The sequence below is a fragment of the Pinus tabuliformis genome, chromosome 1_2 (genome assembly GCF_031772625.1).
Source record: "Pinus tabuliformis cultivar Carrire ecotype Pingquan chromosome 1_2, CPIR1, whole genome shotgun sequence".
Lineage (NCBI taxonomy): Eukaryota > Viridiplantae > Streptophyta > Pinopsida > Pinales > Pinaceae > Pinus > Pinus tabuliformis.
In genome coordinates this window covers 1,355,513,609-1,355,528,065 of record NC_142298.1, presented here as the reverse complement: position 1 = coordinate 1,355,528,065, position 14,457 = coordinate 1,355,513,609, and the positions used below count along the sequence as shown (strand labels likewise).

The following is a 14,457-nucleotide window of genomic DNA, read 5'->3' as shown; positions in this document are numbered from 1 at the left end:
ACTGAATAACCCTTGAGGTATTCAGATGTATTCAGAATTTGCTACTGCTTAATAATAATAAACCCTCAGAGTTGTTGCACCGTTTTTCCCACATTGGTTTTTCCGGGGACATTTGTCCTGTTGTCGCACAGATTGACACAACAATGCTCAGACTGGGGGCTGTCACTCTGATCCCCGATCTCTCCGTTTAAGCCTGTCTCCCGCGGCTAAGGGGGGTAGACCCTATGAAATGAAGGAGACCAACTGTCGACCAGTTGGTTTGGGAGACACGAAGCACTAAAATGATTTTATTAATTTAGCGGACCAGTGCCTTGTGGAGTTAATGTTTAAACGATTAATTATCAGATGTTGCACAAATATAAACCATGAAGAGCAATCATTTATCATGAAAAGCTTAACTTTTGCCAGATACAAGATAACCATAAAGGCTCAATAGCTCAGCAACTTAAAAGAGTAAATGCTTTAAACAACCACCAGAGATCACATATATGCAGTCAATCTTTAAATGAACATTTAAACACGATAAAAATTAACTCCCACGCCAAAATATTAGCCTCAGCACAAAAGATAAAACCTAAAAATTTCCCGGGCTAAAACTGAAATTGCAAAATTTATTTTTTTATTTTTTTTATATTTAATAAAATCTAAAAAAAAAACGAAACTATGAAATAAATCCTAGATAAAACTTTTAAAATTTAAATTATAACTAAAGGAAAAATACGCCTAAATCCAAACTACGAATTACGCAAATGAATTATCATAATCTCAAAGTTTAAAACAGTATATCAAAACAAAGTTGTAACCCTAGACGGACACTCGGGCTTCATTCACGCTAAAAAAAAAAAACAAAACGATACGCAGAATTTTCAAAAGAATTACCTGGCCCGATGGTGAATATGGCGGACAGCTTAAGATTTACAATCATTACCTGATGAAACTGGAGCCTCCACACAAAATACCCACCGCTGGTTCACTTGAACGCCTACCACGCCGTATTATACTGCAGGTTGAAGTTCCATCAGTCACGTGCCCTCAATGCCCACACCCGTATCGAAACACAAATGCCTGGCATTCACTGGAGATGGAACGATTCACGTTGAAGGCTCTTAGCCTATTTTTATCTGCCTTACGCCTTCGATACCTTGCTATATCCGCAGGCTTGCGGTTTCAGACAGCGGATCTCTGTGCGGTTTGAAGAGCGATGAACATCAGCTGCAATGATTGAAATGCTGACAAAGCCACGGGCGCAGCTTTGGAGAAACCTCAACGTATGGTTTGCGGCTTCAAACCAGGACCGCGTGAAGCATATGATATGCAGAAAATCGGTGGAGGAATGGGTCATTCGTTGGTGGCCCGCTTTTAAAATTTCAAAGAAAAATCGATTTACAGGTTCCCCTTTGATTCAGATAAATTTGACTAACCCTTGAATAATGGAGATTTGAGCAGACAGGGGCCACGCTAATGTGAACAGCGATCAGTGTGAAGACTATACGGAAACAAATCGAAAATCCTTTTTTATGAGCATTTTGAAATTTGTTATTTTTGCTGCGCGTGATGACAAGAAAATGCCCGCGTGATTTCGAGAATCTCTTTCTACAAATGAGAACAAATCTTAAAACAGCTTTGATGAACCCTCGAAATTCTTCTAGATCACATGTATCTGTTATCTGCAAGAGAAGAGAAAAACCCCAACATAATACATGCATAAAACAAAATTTGAAACCCCAAAAAGCTGATTAATTTACAGATTGTGACCCTTTAACAGCCAGATTTAGCAATAACAGCAGTAATATTATCAGAATTTAATTTAAATGTAAAATGCTTCAGAAAACCCTGCATGCATTCATAAAAAATATTTCGAATGATAAGCCCGGGATCAAGAACTGGCTGGGCTCTTTCAAAAAACACAACCCGGGAGTTGGCTGGTTCAGCCGAGAACTTCCCCTAATGCCCAGTAATCTGAAAAAAAAAAGGATTTCCTGCACAGCTTAAAATCAACCATCAACGTAGAAAGAGAAAACAATAGTGAAACCCCGATCAAATGGAGATACCTGCCAATATATTTCAGAATCTAAACTATCATTCAAACCCCAAAGATCAGACAAGATACATGTGCTTAGATCAATCTTCATTAAGCTATCATTAATGGCTGAAAATAAAATTATGCAGAAAAAATAGAACAATCTTACAGCATTTTCAGAAGAGTAACACCAGCAAGATTTTTAACCCCAAAGTCTTCTTTATTGCACAAAAAAAATGAACTACAAGAGAGCTTCTTCAGCACAAGACTCACAGATCCGAATGATCTGAAACTGACCCCTAGCACCCTACTTAAAGGAAATGATCCCAACGGCTAGTTCGAGTGATCCATGTCGAAATGATCTCGACCGTCGATGAGAATCAAGATATCTCTTAATCTCATCCGTCGAATTAGTTAATTCATTAAAAAAAATGAAATTTTGCATGTATTTACTCAAAATATTATTATTTTATTATTTTTTAGGGTTTTTTGCTTTATTTTATAATTTTTTATTATTTTTTATTTTTTATTATTTATTTATTATTTTATTTTTCAGTTATTTATTTATTTATTTTTTAATTTTTTAATTTTTAATTCATTTTTTAAATGGATCCTCGAACCTAGCCTTTGGAAAAATCACCTAGGACCTAGAACTTAGGACTCATGAGGGGATCAAAAACATTTTCCAACCCTCAAGACACTTTACATCAAGACTTTTACAATTTTACATCTTAAGGGGGAAAACCCATTTAGCATAGACCCTCATAAACCACCCAGTTCTGCGACACCACTATAATCTAGCAGATTAACACACTAGGATTCTCCTAAGATTCTAGTGACAAAATCCATCCCGGCTTTGGGGTTAGGCTGAAGGAAAACTCTGCCGATCATGGATCGGTGAGACGAAAAACCTTTCGGAATGTAGATTATCACTAGAAAGTTAGGTCCACCTAGGCAATTTGCATACATGACTCATATCTGCTAAGATTATTTACAACTCATACATGCAGACTGGGTTTACAACATAAATCGATCAAGCTGTCGATGACTGAAGGATGGCACGGACATGTCGATCAAGTGCTGCCCTTTTTGCAAAGAAAAAAGGGGGTGTACTGCTATGGGCGGTTGACCGGTAGTGGTCAACATGTCCAAAAATATCGGTGTCTATTGTGTTGTATTTTCTTTCTTGCTCAATCTCTTGTTTCTACATAATATTTAATTAAGTGAAGGTTGCAGTTTATGCATTACGCTATTTTCCATAGGAAACAGCAAGTAATTTGTTTAAAGGAATTTAACAAATAGGAGAAATATCATCAATTGTTGCAGTAGGGATTTTGGTTGAGGAATTTTCACAAGGACACTCTCTAGCGAAGTGGCCAAACCTATTACAATTGAAGCATCTTCCTTTTCTTCTTTCTTTGAATCCTGGCTTGAACCCTTGTCCTTGATTCCTTGGATAGACATTATTCCTCCTCTTAGAATGAGCAGAGAAGGCGGTAGGATTGTTTCCATTTGAGGGCTTGTCTCTTTCCATCATCCTTATTTCTTCTTGAGTGCATCTAGCCAGTAATTCATCAAATCCCGGAATCCTGTCATAGTTGAGGATGGTAGTGTTGAACACATCCCATTCTCTTGTAAGGCCACCAAGTGCAATAAGTGTGAGCTCCCTGTCACCAATGACTTCTCCAATAGATAGGAGATCATTCTTGATCTCGATAACCCTCATGAAGTAGGATTAGATGGATTCTCCTCTATCCATCTTGATGTCTTTCAACTTGTTCTTGAGAAAGAGAACTCGATTTGCATTATTTACTTTGAACATCCCAACCAGCTTGTCATACATCTCCTTAGATGTTTCCAAATCAGAAATATAGGCAACCAAAGGCATGTGAATAGAATCACCAATAATTTTCTTAGCTTTAACCTCACCTTTCTTGTACTTTGTTTGTGCAGTTGCGGATGCATTTGAAGGAGGCTTTGTTATTCTTCCTTTTACATAGTCCATGGCATCATTTTCTTCCAATGTCAAATCTAGGGTCATCTTCCATGCATGATAGTGGGATTTGTCCTTAAGCTTGTCCTCGGATTTGAAGAAAGACGTAATCGTCATTGGGACTAGTTCCAAGTCCTTGTCCAACAGCTTCTCTTAGTGATTGCTTTACTTCACTCTTGCTTGGGCTTTGACTTCACCTGAGCTCTGATCCCATGTTAATTTTAGATAACAATGGTATGTTTTATGCTTTAGCACAATTTACTTCAATGTTCCTTTAGTAGCCCAATGACAATTTCCAATTATATCCAATAGCAATCACATTAACTTAAACACATTGACAGTAAATGTAGATAGAACATAAAAAAAAAGTGCAAAAGATAAGCCAAGACAAGAGGACACTTGATATGGCGGATGTCAAGGACAAACCCCAATGTGGGAAAACCCTTTGATCAAATCTTCTTATTATTCTTCAATAGTTCAACAGGGAGAGAGAGTACAAATATCAAATTAACTTGCCCAAAACAGTGGTGACAAATTAGCAGTCAACTGCAGCGCTAACCAGAAAGTCAATGGTGATCAAAGCAAAGTCAAAATGTCCTCCAAGCAGTTCGGTCAACAGCAGAAGAATTCAGCCTTCCAAGGGGGCAAAGTCAGCCCAAAACAGTTCGGTCAAACCAGTCAAAGTATTGACACCTAATCCTTGTGATTGGGTGAATTATTGTAAATAGATAAATAGGAAATATGAACAGTCATCGGGAGACGAACTGAACAGTGTCTCCCTCATGTATATAATGAGGACCTACCTGATGGAATAATACAGTAAAATTATTTCTGCCTTATGGAGTTACTGCCTGGCCTGACATGGTATCAGAGCCAGCTCCTTTTTAGCTCTTGTGCCTTGTAACTCCCTTGTCTGCTCTCATATAGCTGAGCTGCTCCTCCATATAATTACGCTACTCCTGACATAGTAGCTACACCCTCCATATTGTCCAGCGCTATCCACGTTGTTCATAAAAGAAGCATTGTCCTGACATAGCTGCCCCCTTCATGCTGTCCATCCACAGTTTTTTTTGCTCTAAAAACGTATGTCCTCTCCACAGTTATTCTCGCTACGGTTTTCCTGTTGTCAATCTTGCAAAATCCCAAGAATATCATCCTCTCGATACAGGTGGTACTCTTTTTCTGCAAGTTTTTCTTCTGTGCCGCCATATTCAGGAAGAAGAACATGGTCACCCTCCTTGACACTAACAGGAATAGTGTTTACATCCTTGCTACAAGAACCAAGCCCAATTGATATGACCTTTCATGAGTTCAACTTGCCAATGCTCTCTAGAAGCAAAATGCGGCCAGCGGTCTTGCTCAGAGCAACTTCTCTCTCTATCAAAACCCTGTTAAGCAAGGGTATAAGCTTCTCCGCCATTGGTTTGATACTGTAAGGAAAGAAACCCTTATAGCCAGAGGCCTTTTATATAAAGACCATGCAATTGCGATAATCCTTTTGCCTCCACCATCACACAGGCAGCGCACAACATTCAACGGCTGTGGAGACTTGCTGGTGCCCAAGCTACCCGCGTTTCATTATCAATGTCGATGGCTGTGGAGACTTACTGGTGCCCGAGCTAAGCCTTCCACTCCAGCGCGGGACCTAAAGCGAATACCTCGTGGTATCTGCCCAAGCTACCTTCATCGCGGTATCTGCAAACAGTGATTCTTTGAACAGAGGCGGTGGTGAGCCCTGCATTATATTCCGCCTTCTTGCTGGTTTGATATATTAAATTACTGTACAATTCAAACAAACAAACAAAAATTGGTTTTAAATTTGGCTATTCGAAACGTGGAATACAAATATTTAAACGCCCATTCTGACAATCATTGTGGGGTTTGTATACTTATTGGTTCTAAATCAAGCAAGAAAAGGCGTGGTATTGAGAGTCCAAATACGTCTGGACTACGTTCTTCGGTTTGTTTAGTGGACGCAGTGCTGTTGAGGGTATTTTATACTGCCATATTCTGTGCTTTAACATTGTGCAGATGCATACAAATTAATATTTGAATTTGCTATCCCATTATATCATAACTATATTTTTTTCCATTAAGAGTGAAAGTTTTGCAGCCGAAATTTTATTTGCTACAGTATGCATTCAATCATATCTATGGTGGGAATAGTTCTCACTGGCAAGGAAAACTATCCTGAATGGTCCCGGATGATAAAACACACCCTCATTTTCAATGAGTTGTGGAAAGGAGTGTGTGTCAGAGACAGAGACAATGAACCAGTACAGCCTACCTCAGATAAAGAGCTCGTCATTTGGGAAAACAAGAACAGCAAAGCTTATGCATTAATCGCAGCATCTGTAAATGAAGAGGTGAGTCGCCATATTTCATCATATTCAACTGCCTTTGAAGCTTTACAGAAGCTGAAAGAACTCTATGACTCACATTCTACACTTGAAGTTGTTCAACTCATGATTAAACTCTTCACTCTTGAACTGCAAAATAATGATCCTCTTGCTTTTGCATCTGAACTAAAGTCTATAATGCATGATATCAAATCCACTAAGGTTGAATTGGATCTTCCTCTTATCGCTTTTCTCAAGGCACTTTATCCTACTTACTCCAATTATCTTGAGTCATTGCAAGCAAATGGAAATCTCAAAGATATAACCTTTGACTCTCTTGTGAAAAAGTTTGTTGAAAGAGAGAAAGCTTTTGGAAAGAAGACAGCCCCTGAATCTTCTGAAGAGACTGTGTGCCTTGCTCATAAAGAAAAGCATGTTGCTCAAGATTCTACAAGAGGAAGAGGTGGACGAAGAGAAAGAGGAAGATATTTCAGAGGCAGGGGGGTAGACATTCTCAAGGAGAAAAGGCATATTTGCATTGTATTCGCTGCAAAAGAAATGGATCACATGATGCCTCTACATGCAAGCTACCATGGGAAAAAATTGAGTAGAAAAGAAACCAACAGAAAGGTAAAACTGATAATACAGACAAAGGTAAAGCACCTGAATCCGCTCACTATGTTGTGGCACAATGTAACATTGGAGTAAATGAAGATTTATTTAATGCTTCACTTGCTTTTTTTTGAAGATTTCACTGACAATGTTGATGGAGCAGTATACTTTGCAGATCAATCAAAAATCAAGCCATCAAGGCTTGGCACAATCAGGCTTAAACTGCCTGGTCTTTCAGACTTTCTCCTGGATCATGTTCTATATCTCCCACAGCTCAAGAGAAACTTGTTGTCCTTGGTCCACATCCGCCAGCAAGGTCACTCCATTCATATGTTTGATGGCAAGCTTGAGGTAAGAAAAGCATCTGACCACTCACTTGTCATGAGGGGAATAGAAGAAGAAAGACTTCTCAAACTGCAAGGAACCTCTGCTCATGCACAACATTTCTCATACAATTCTCATCATGAAGAAGGTACACTCCCATCAAGTTTATTATGGCATGCTAGATTTGGACATTTGAACTTAACAGTCTCCGCTTGTTGAAGAAAAATGGTGTTGCTGGTTTGCCTACAATTCCTAGGAAACTTAAGCAATGTGATGCTTGTATTCTAGGAAAGCATAGCAAACAGTCTTTTCATGATTCACATTCAGGAACACATAGAAAACTTCAACTCATTCATTCAAATTTATGTGGTCCAATGCCTGTTCCTTCTGCAAATGGAAATAAATATATCATGACATTTATTGATGACTACACCAGAACGTGTTGGGTTTATTTACTGAAGAACAAATCTGATGTTTTTCAAACATTCAAGAATTTTCATAAATGGATTGAAAATGATGCACAATCTCATATTGGGTCTATTCGCACTGATAATGGAAAAGAATACAGAATCAAATGAATTTGAAAATTATCTTCGCCAACATGGGATCAAACATCAAACAACTGTGCCTTATAATCCCCAACAGAATGGTGTAGCTGAAAGAATGAATATGACAATCTTAAATATGGTTCGATCCATACTCTTTTTCAAGAATGTAAAGATAATGTTTTGAGCTGATGTTGTTCTATGTGCTGCATATATAAAGAATAGATGTCCATCTAATGCTATAAGAAACAAGAGTCCATATGAAATGTGGTATGGACATGTTCCTTTGGTAAAGCATCTCAGGGTCTTTGGTTCCACCTGTTATGCTTTGATACCAAAGGCACATAGACACAACTTGGTGCTAGAAGTCGTAAGTGTATCTTCCTAGGATATTCAAACACCTCCAAAGCATACCGCCTCTATGATGAAGTAAATAAGAAATTTGTTGTATCTAGAGATGTAATTTTCCTTGAATCATCCAAAACTGACAATGTTGTTGAGCGACAACTTGATCACTTGGATAGATTCGCAAAAGCAAAATCATTTCAAGAATTGATAATCAGATTCCACATCTTGAAGGGGGGATTCCTATACTAGATCAACATGTGGAATCTTCTTCTGAAGAACAATCTCCGCCGCATGAAACTCCAACAAAGGATGATGCTTTAAGTGATGTAATTGATAGAATTGGGAGACTCAATCTTGATTCAGTCCCAACTCAATCAACGGAGCAGCCTGGACCATCTAAAAAAGGTCCCCCAAAGTGGGTGACAAAGACACTTGAAAGTGTTCATCCTGATGAAGTTGGAAAGACAGGAACCAGAAATTCAAACCGGCAAAATGGAGGTGATGTAAATGACTCTAATTCACCTGTTGATATGGATGTTTCTTATGATTGTGAATTGAACTTGTCTACAGATTTTGAACCAACTTCCTTCAAAGAAGCTTCTTCTCATGATGAATGGAAAGAAGCGATGCAAAAGGAGTATGATGCCCTCATAAAGAACGACACTTGGAAGCTAGTTGATCCTCCATTAGGAACCAAACCAATTGGCTGCAAGTGGGTCTACAAGAACAAGTATAAGTTGATGGCTCACTTGACAAGCACAAAGCTAGGCTTGTGTCAAAAGGTTTTGCACAGAAGGAAGGGGTCGATTATGAGGAGACTTTTGCCCCCACAGCAAAATGGGCTACCATCCGGACACTCTTTGCACTAGCAGCTCAGAACAGTTGGAAAGCCCATCAAATGGATGTAAAAATTGCTTTCTTGAATGGAGATCTAAAAGAGAATGTTTTTATGTCCCAGCCTGAAGGATTTGCTGTGAAAGGACATGAACATAAAGTATGCAAACTTGTGAAGTCCTTATATGGCCTCAAACAAGCACCGCGAGCCTGGTATGAAAAACTAACTGAGCATCTTCTGAAACTCAATTTCAAACATTTTGATCTTGATGATGCAACTTTATTTGTCAAGAAAGTTGGCAAAACAGTTGTATATCTTGTGGTATATGTAAATGATCTTTTGATGACAGGGAACAATGAAAGCTACATTGCAACCATAAAGAAGGAATTGGGGAAAAGTTTTGAAATAGTTGATTTGGGCTATGTTCATTACTATCTTGGCATTGAAGTAACCCAACATCCAAAGTCCATATTTCTTTCTCAAAAGAAATACATTGGAGATCTGTTGAATAGGTTTGGCATGACAGAGTGCAATCCTCTTACTACTCCAATGGAACAAAACTTAAGCTCACATCTATTGAAGGAAAAGAATTTGAGGATGCAACAAAGTATAGACAGCTTGTAGGAAGTCTCAACTACCTAACTACTACCAGACCAGACATTTCATTTGCTGTTGGAATCCTCTCCAAGTTTATGCAAAAGCCTTGTGAGGGACATTGGTCTGCTGCAAAAAAAGTTTTAAGGTACTTGAAGGGAACTCAAGACTTTGGAATCAAGTACACAGAAGGGGACGACTTCAGCTTGATTGGATATTCTGATTCAAACTTCGATGGAGACAAAGAAACTGGGGTATCAACTTCAGGATATGCTATGAGTCTTGGATCAGGAGCTGTCTCTTGGAGATCACGCAAACAATCAGTTCCAACAGATTCCACAACAAAAGCAAAATACGTGGCAGCAGCTGAAGCAACAAAAGAAATTGTGTGGCTCAGGAAAATCCTTGAAGATTTGCAGGTAAAACAAGTACAATCAACTCCACTCATGATTGAAAATACCTCTGCAATAAAGTTGGCCAAGAACCCAAAGTTCCATGATCGAACGAAGCACATCAATACTAAATATCATCTTATTCGACATCATGTTGAGGCCAAAACAATCCATCTCCGTCATTATTCCACAAATGAGCAAAGTGCAGACATCTTCACCAAAGCGCTTGGAAGAGAAAAGCTTGAACGATTCAGAATGATGCTTGGACTCACCAACATCCCTTCAGATTAAGGGGGGGAATGTTGACACCTAATCCTTGTGATTGGGTGAATTATTGTAAATAGATAAATAGGAAATATGAACAGTCATTGGGAGAAGAACTGAACAGTCTCTCCCTCCTGTATATAATGAGGACCTACCTGATGGAATAATACAGTAAAATTATTTCTGCCTTATAGAGTTACTGCCTGGCCTAACACAAAGGAGAGAGAAAACCCTACTGTAAATTCTGTAGTCAAATCAGAAAGTCAATGCTGAAGTCAACTTGGTTAAACTGTCCATAACATCTTGAAAATTGTGCCAATCAATGCGGCCTTCAAAAATCAGAATTCTGCCCTCTAGATCGAAGTCAATGCATGGTCAAACAGTGCAAGTCAACGCTGGTCAACGCTGCCCTGTTCCCTGAAATTTTCGGCCTCCAAAACAGTCCAGAAATTCGGCCTCCTGCCACACGTGCGAAGAAGAGAGATGTTGTCCTTGAGCTGTAGCCTATATGAACCAATCAAGAGAGGAGAGAGATGATATGATGTGTTGAGAGAGAGAGCTCACTCCTATTTATACACTTCGTTGAGGGTGAGGGGACACATCCATTGGGCTTCATGAGCTTACATTTCACTGAGGCCGACCTTGACAATTTGTGCATGAGAAAAAATAAATTCAAAATTCCATTTCTGCTTGTCAAAATGAGATGATCTTTATATCAAAATTGGACTTCTCAAAAAGAGGAATCCAATGCAATAATCATCTCCATCATATGAGTTGTCCTAAGATGGAATTTGGCCCTAGTTACCAATTTTAACAGCTAGGTTCAAGGAAAAAATAACAGAAAGACCCTGTTGTAATAACAACTTGCAATTGATAAATGTTTTTCAACATGAACAAGGTCAATTCTTGAATTGAAGCCCTAAAAGAGAAACATGTTGTCGACCTATTGAACTTTGAGCCCTTACTCTAAAAGCAACCAATGAAACCTTACACAACAATACATAAGGTGAAATTTATTATGGAGGCCTTCCATAAACTTTGGTTTGATCAGGTATTATGAAGGAAACTCAGGACCATGGGAGGAAGTTGTCACATTTGGCATGCAAATGGAATTTTGTCTCTTTCTTACTTAAAAGTTTTCAATCAAGTCTCTGACAATGAAGTTGAGATTAGCAATTTTTCGAGGAATGAAGTTGGTGAAAGATAAAAGAGTTGAGAAGCTTGTGGTAGGAGATTGGAATCTAGTTATCAAACTATTGACGAGAAACATTGTTATCTCACATGCATGTATTCAGCCCATGATGTTGTAAACTAAAGAATCCTCGATTATTTCAATGAAATTCATTTGGCCCAGATCTGCACAGATAAAATCAGTGGGCAGATGCCAGTGCCAATGCAACAGTGTACCCAAATGCTGAGGAGCAGATTATAGTTGGCCTAACAGTTAAGAACATTTGTTTCCTCGTTGGCAATCATAGGTTGGAATCCTTGTACCACAAACAAAGGATTCTCATACAATAATTTGAGGTTGGGATAAGTTGTGACCTTCAATTATTATAATTAAATCATTATTATTATTATTATGGATTAGCTTTTTTGGTATAACATTCATTGTCCTAAGTTTATCAGTAAATTCATATTTTTGTGGTTCTTTAGAAACTGGTTAGTCCTTTTGTAGGTATGCAAAACCTCAATAACGTTTTTAGAAATTGCTCCCTCACAAACTTGAGGCTGATGCCGCTTTCTACGGCACCTAATTAAATCCGTCCTTTTTCATAGTGTCATTAATAAAATAAGTACTCTTGAAAACAAGGACGATGCAAGAGATATAACACAAATTTTAGATATTAAAGGCACAAACCTTTGGCAGTCAATACAAAGAGTCGTAAAGCACACTGGACAGCTGAGCAATGCATCAGATTTCCTGCCTTGTCTTTTGCATAGCACCCAAGTCTCGTCCTTGTCATCCATCTCTGCATCATAGAATTCTGGCTTCACAGAGTAGTCTATTTCATCATCATCTGAAACTGTGGAACACTAACTTCATGTTAAGCCCATTACAGGAACATAGTCAAGATAATATATCTTTATAATTGAAATAATATAACCTTTTTACTAATTGAATAAAACTCAAAGTTACAGTGTGAAGGAAACAGAGGTCGTGTGAGAGAAAATATAATTATCTATGACATATAAAGAACAATATCTCTCTTTCCTATGCATAGTTGAAAAAAACCCAGCCCTCACAGTATTCCCAGGTCAAACTCTACTTCGCCCTGATATCATGCCAAGTTAACTCACGCGCGAATCCAGATAACTGCCAGCAGTCAAACCCGACTGGAGTCTGACCGGTAAGTATTCAAAGGGAAGAGTCGGACCGGCGAGTGACTCACGGTTTATTCACTAAATGCCGAACCCAACTTCCTCGCGGATGAACAAATGAGCGGCATCAAATACAAATGCCAAAGAAGAAAAGAAAACCCTCATTTCAAACGATTTCTGCTGCTGAGTTATGCCCACTGCAAGTTGAACTGTCACACTCCGGCCTCACCTAGTCATTGGCTAAGCCGACTTTTTCAACACTCATCATCCATATGATAAAATTTAGAAAAAGCTAGCAAGTATATACTCCTGGGACAAATATTTCTAATTGATCCAAATGCCCCCATATTTTTTTCTGGTAGACCTTAAATCTGAGACTCTTGCATCTAGAATTAAGTAACTTAAGTTATCTGACTACCCACATTCTTAACAGAACTGCCAATCCCTGATTCGCCAGCTTTAGGGTGATCAAAAGCAAGTAAAAACACCAGGAAAAATTGCAAGTATTTTCTTTTCAAACTGTTTACTATAATATAATACTTTGGAAACCATAAAGAAGATGGGCACCTATGTTGTAAGATTTTCTCTATTGCTGTCGAATAATTACTGATTCTTGGATAACTCTTATCTTTTGTACCCACAGAGATTGTCAGTAAACTTTTGTATATTCTACATGAAGTCGATCCTGGTTAGCATTCGCTAAACTGAAACTGTGGAAAACTAAGCATGAGACAGTTATGCATACCAACTTGGTCCGCGCAATTGGAGGAAGAGGGCTCTTTAGAATCCATGGAAGTCCACCACTCCACCGAACCGAATGGTTGAATCGCTGAATCGATAAAAACCAGACAAAAGGTTAACGTTTTCGTTTTGGTTTTTTTCTTCTTCTAGTTGTGGCAAACCAACCGCATCGTACCTCATCTAACCGAATGAAATGAAATGATATTTCATTTGAAATGATATTTTAAAGTTCACGATATTAAAAATGATATTAAAAATGAAATGATATTTTAAGATTTATTAAATTAATGTTAACCTATTCTCATATTATATTTTAAGGTTTATAATATTAAAAATGAAATGAAATGATATTTTAAGGTTTACTAAATTAATGTTAACGTATTTTCATAATTTTTTCTGATGTCTTTGAATGTATTACATTCCAAAATGAAATATTTTCCCAATTCTATTGTCCGAGACTTGCAAAATGTACACACTTGTTCTTCCCAAGCTTCTTTAGGTCTTTTCTACCGTGTTATTTCACATCAAAGTTGATGCAAGTTGGTCCTTAATTGAGCAATGAGAACCTTTGCCCTCCACGAAAGGCTAACGCCAATAAACTATCTTTGTTGTAGATCACACGTAGGGTTGAATTCCTCAATGTAGTACTTCTTCTTTCTACCCGACTCTTTTCCCCACACCCTTTTACGAAAATTCTCCATAACAAAATTCTTTAGCTCCTTGTTATTTGTGGAACAGGCATTGAGGTAGATATTCCATTTTTGCATTTATGTATAATTTTGTTTCATCCATGTTTTCTTTCTTTCACTCATGTCTTCATTGAAGATAACATTAGGCCATCTACCTACTCCCATTTGCTCAATTCTTTTTAGATATCTTATGAGCCACACCATAGCAATTGCTTCGATGGGAGTTGCTCCTATTTCACTCAACATTATCTCATAAGGTACCGAACTTTTTATTTTGAACTTGCTCATGATCAAGCATTTTTGGATTTTCTCAATTTGTTTTCATTTTGAGATGGGGATGCTGCTAGCCCACAATTCACACTCATATAGCATCACTAGACAAACTTGGAGTCCAAAAAGCACTTTAATCGTTTTCCAATCCCATAACGGTGTCTCTCTA

General features: G+C 38.1%; 1 protein-coding gene across 1 annotated transcript in view; it reads right to left on the bottom strand.

The window, feature by feature from the left end:
* Positions 1–13,526, bottom strand: part of LOC149211258 (E2F-associated phosphoprotein) — a 56,552-nt gene extending 43,026 nt beyond the window's left edge. The window contains exons 1-2 of the mRNA XM_089396980.1: positions 13,334–13,526; positions 12,128–12,293 (exon numbers count right to left, since the gene is read on the bottom strand). Coding sequence (XP_089253106.1) covers positions 12,128–12,293; positions 13,334–13,379 — 212 coding nt within the window. The 5' untranslated portion in view covers positions 13,380–13,526. The remainder of the gene's footprint in view (positions 1–12,127; positions 12,294–13,333) is intronic.
* Between the last annotated feature and the right edge of the window lie 931 nt (positions 13,527–14,457).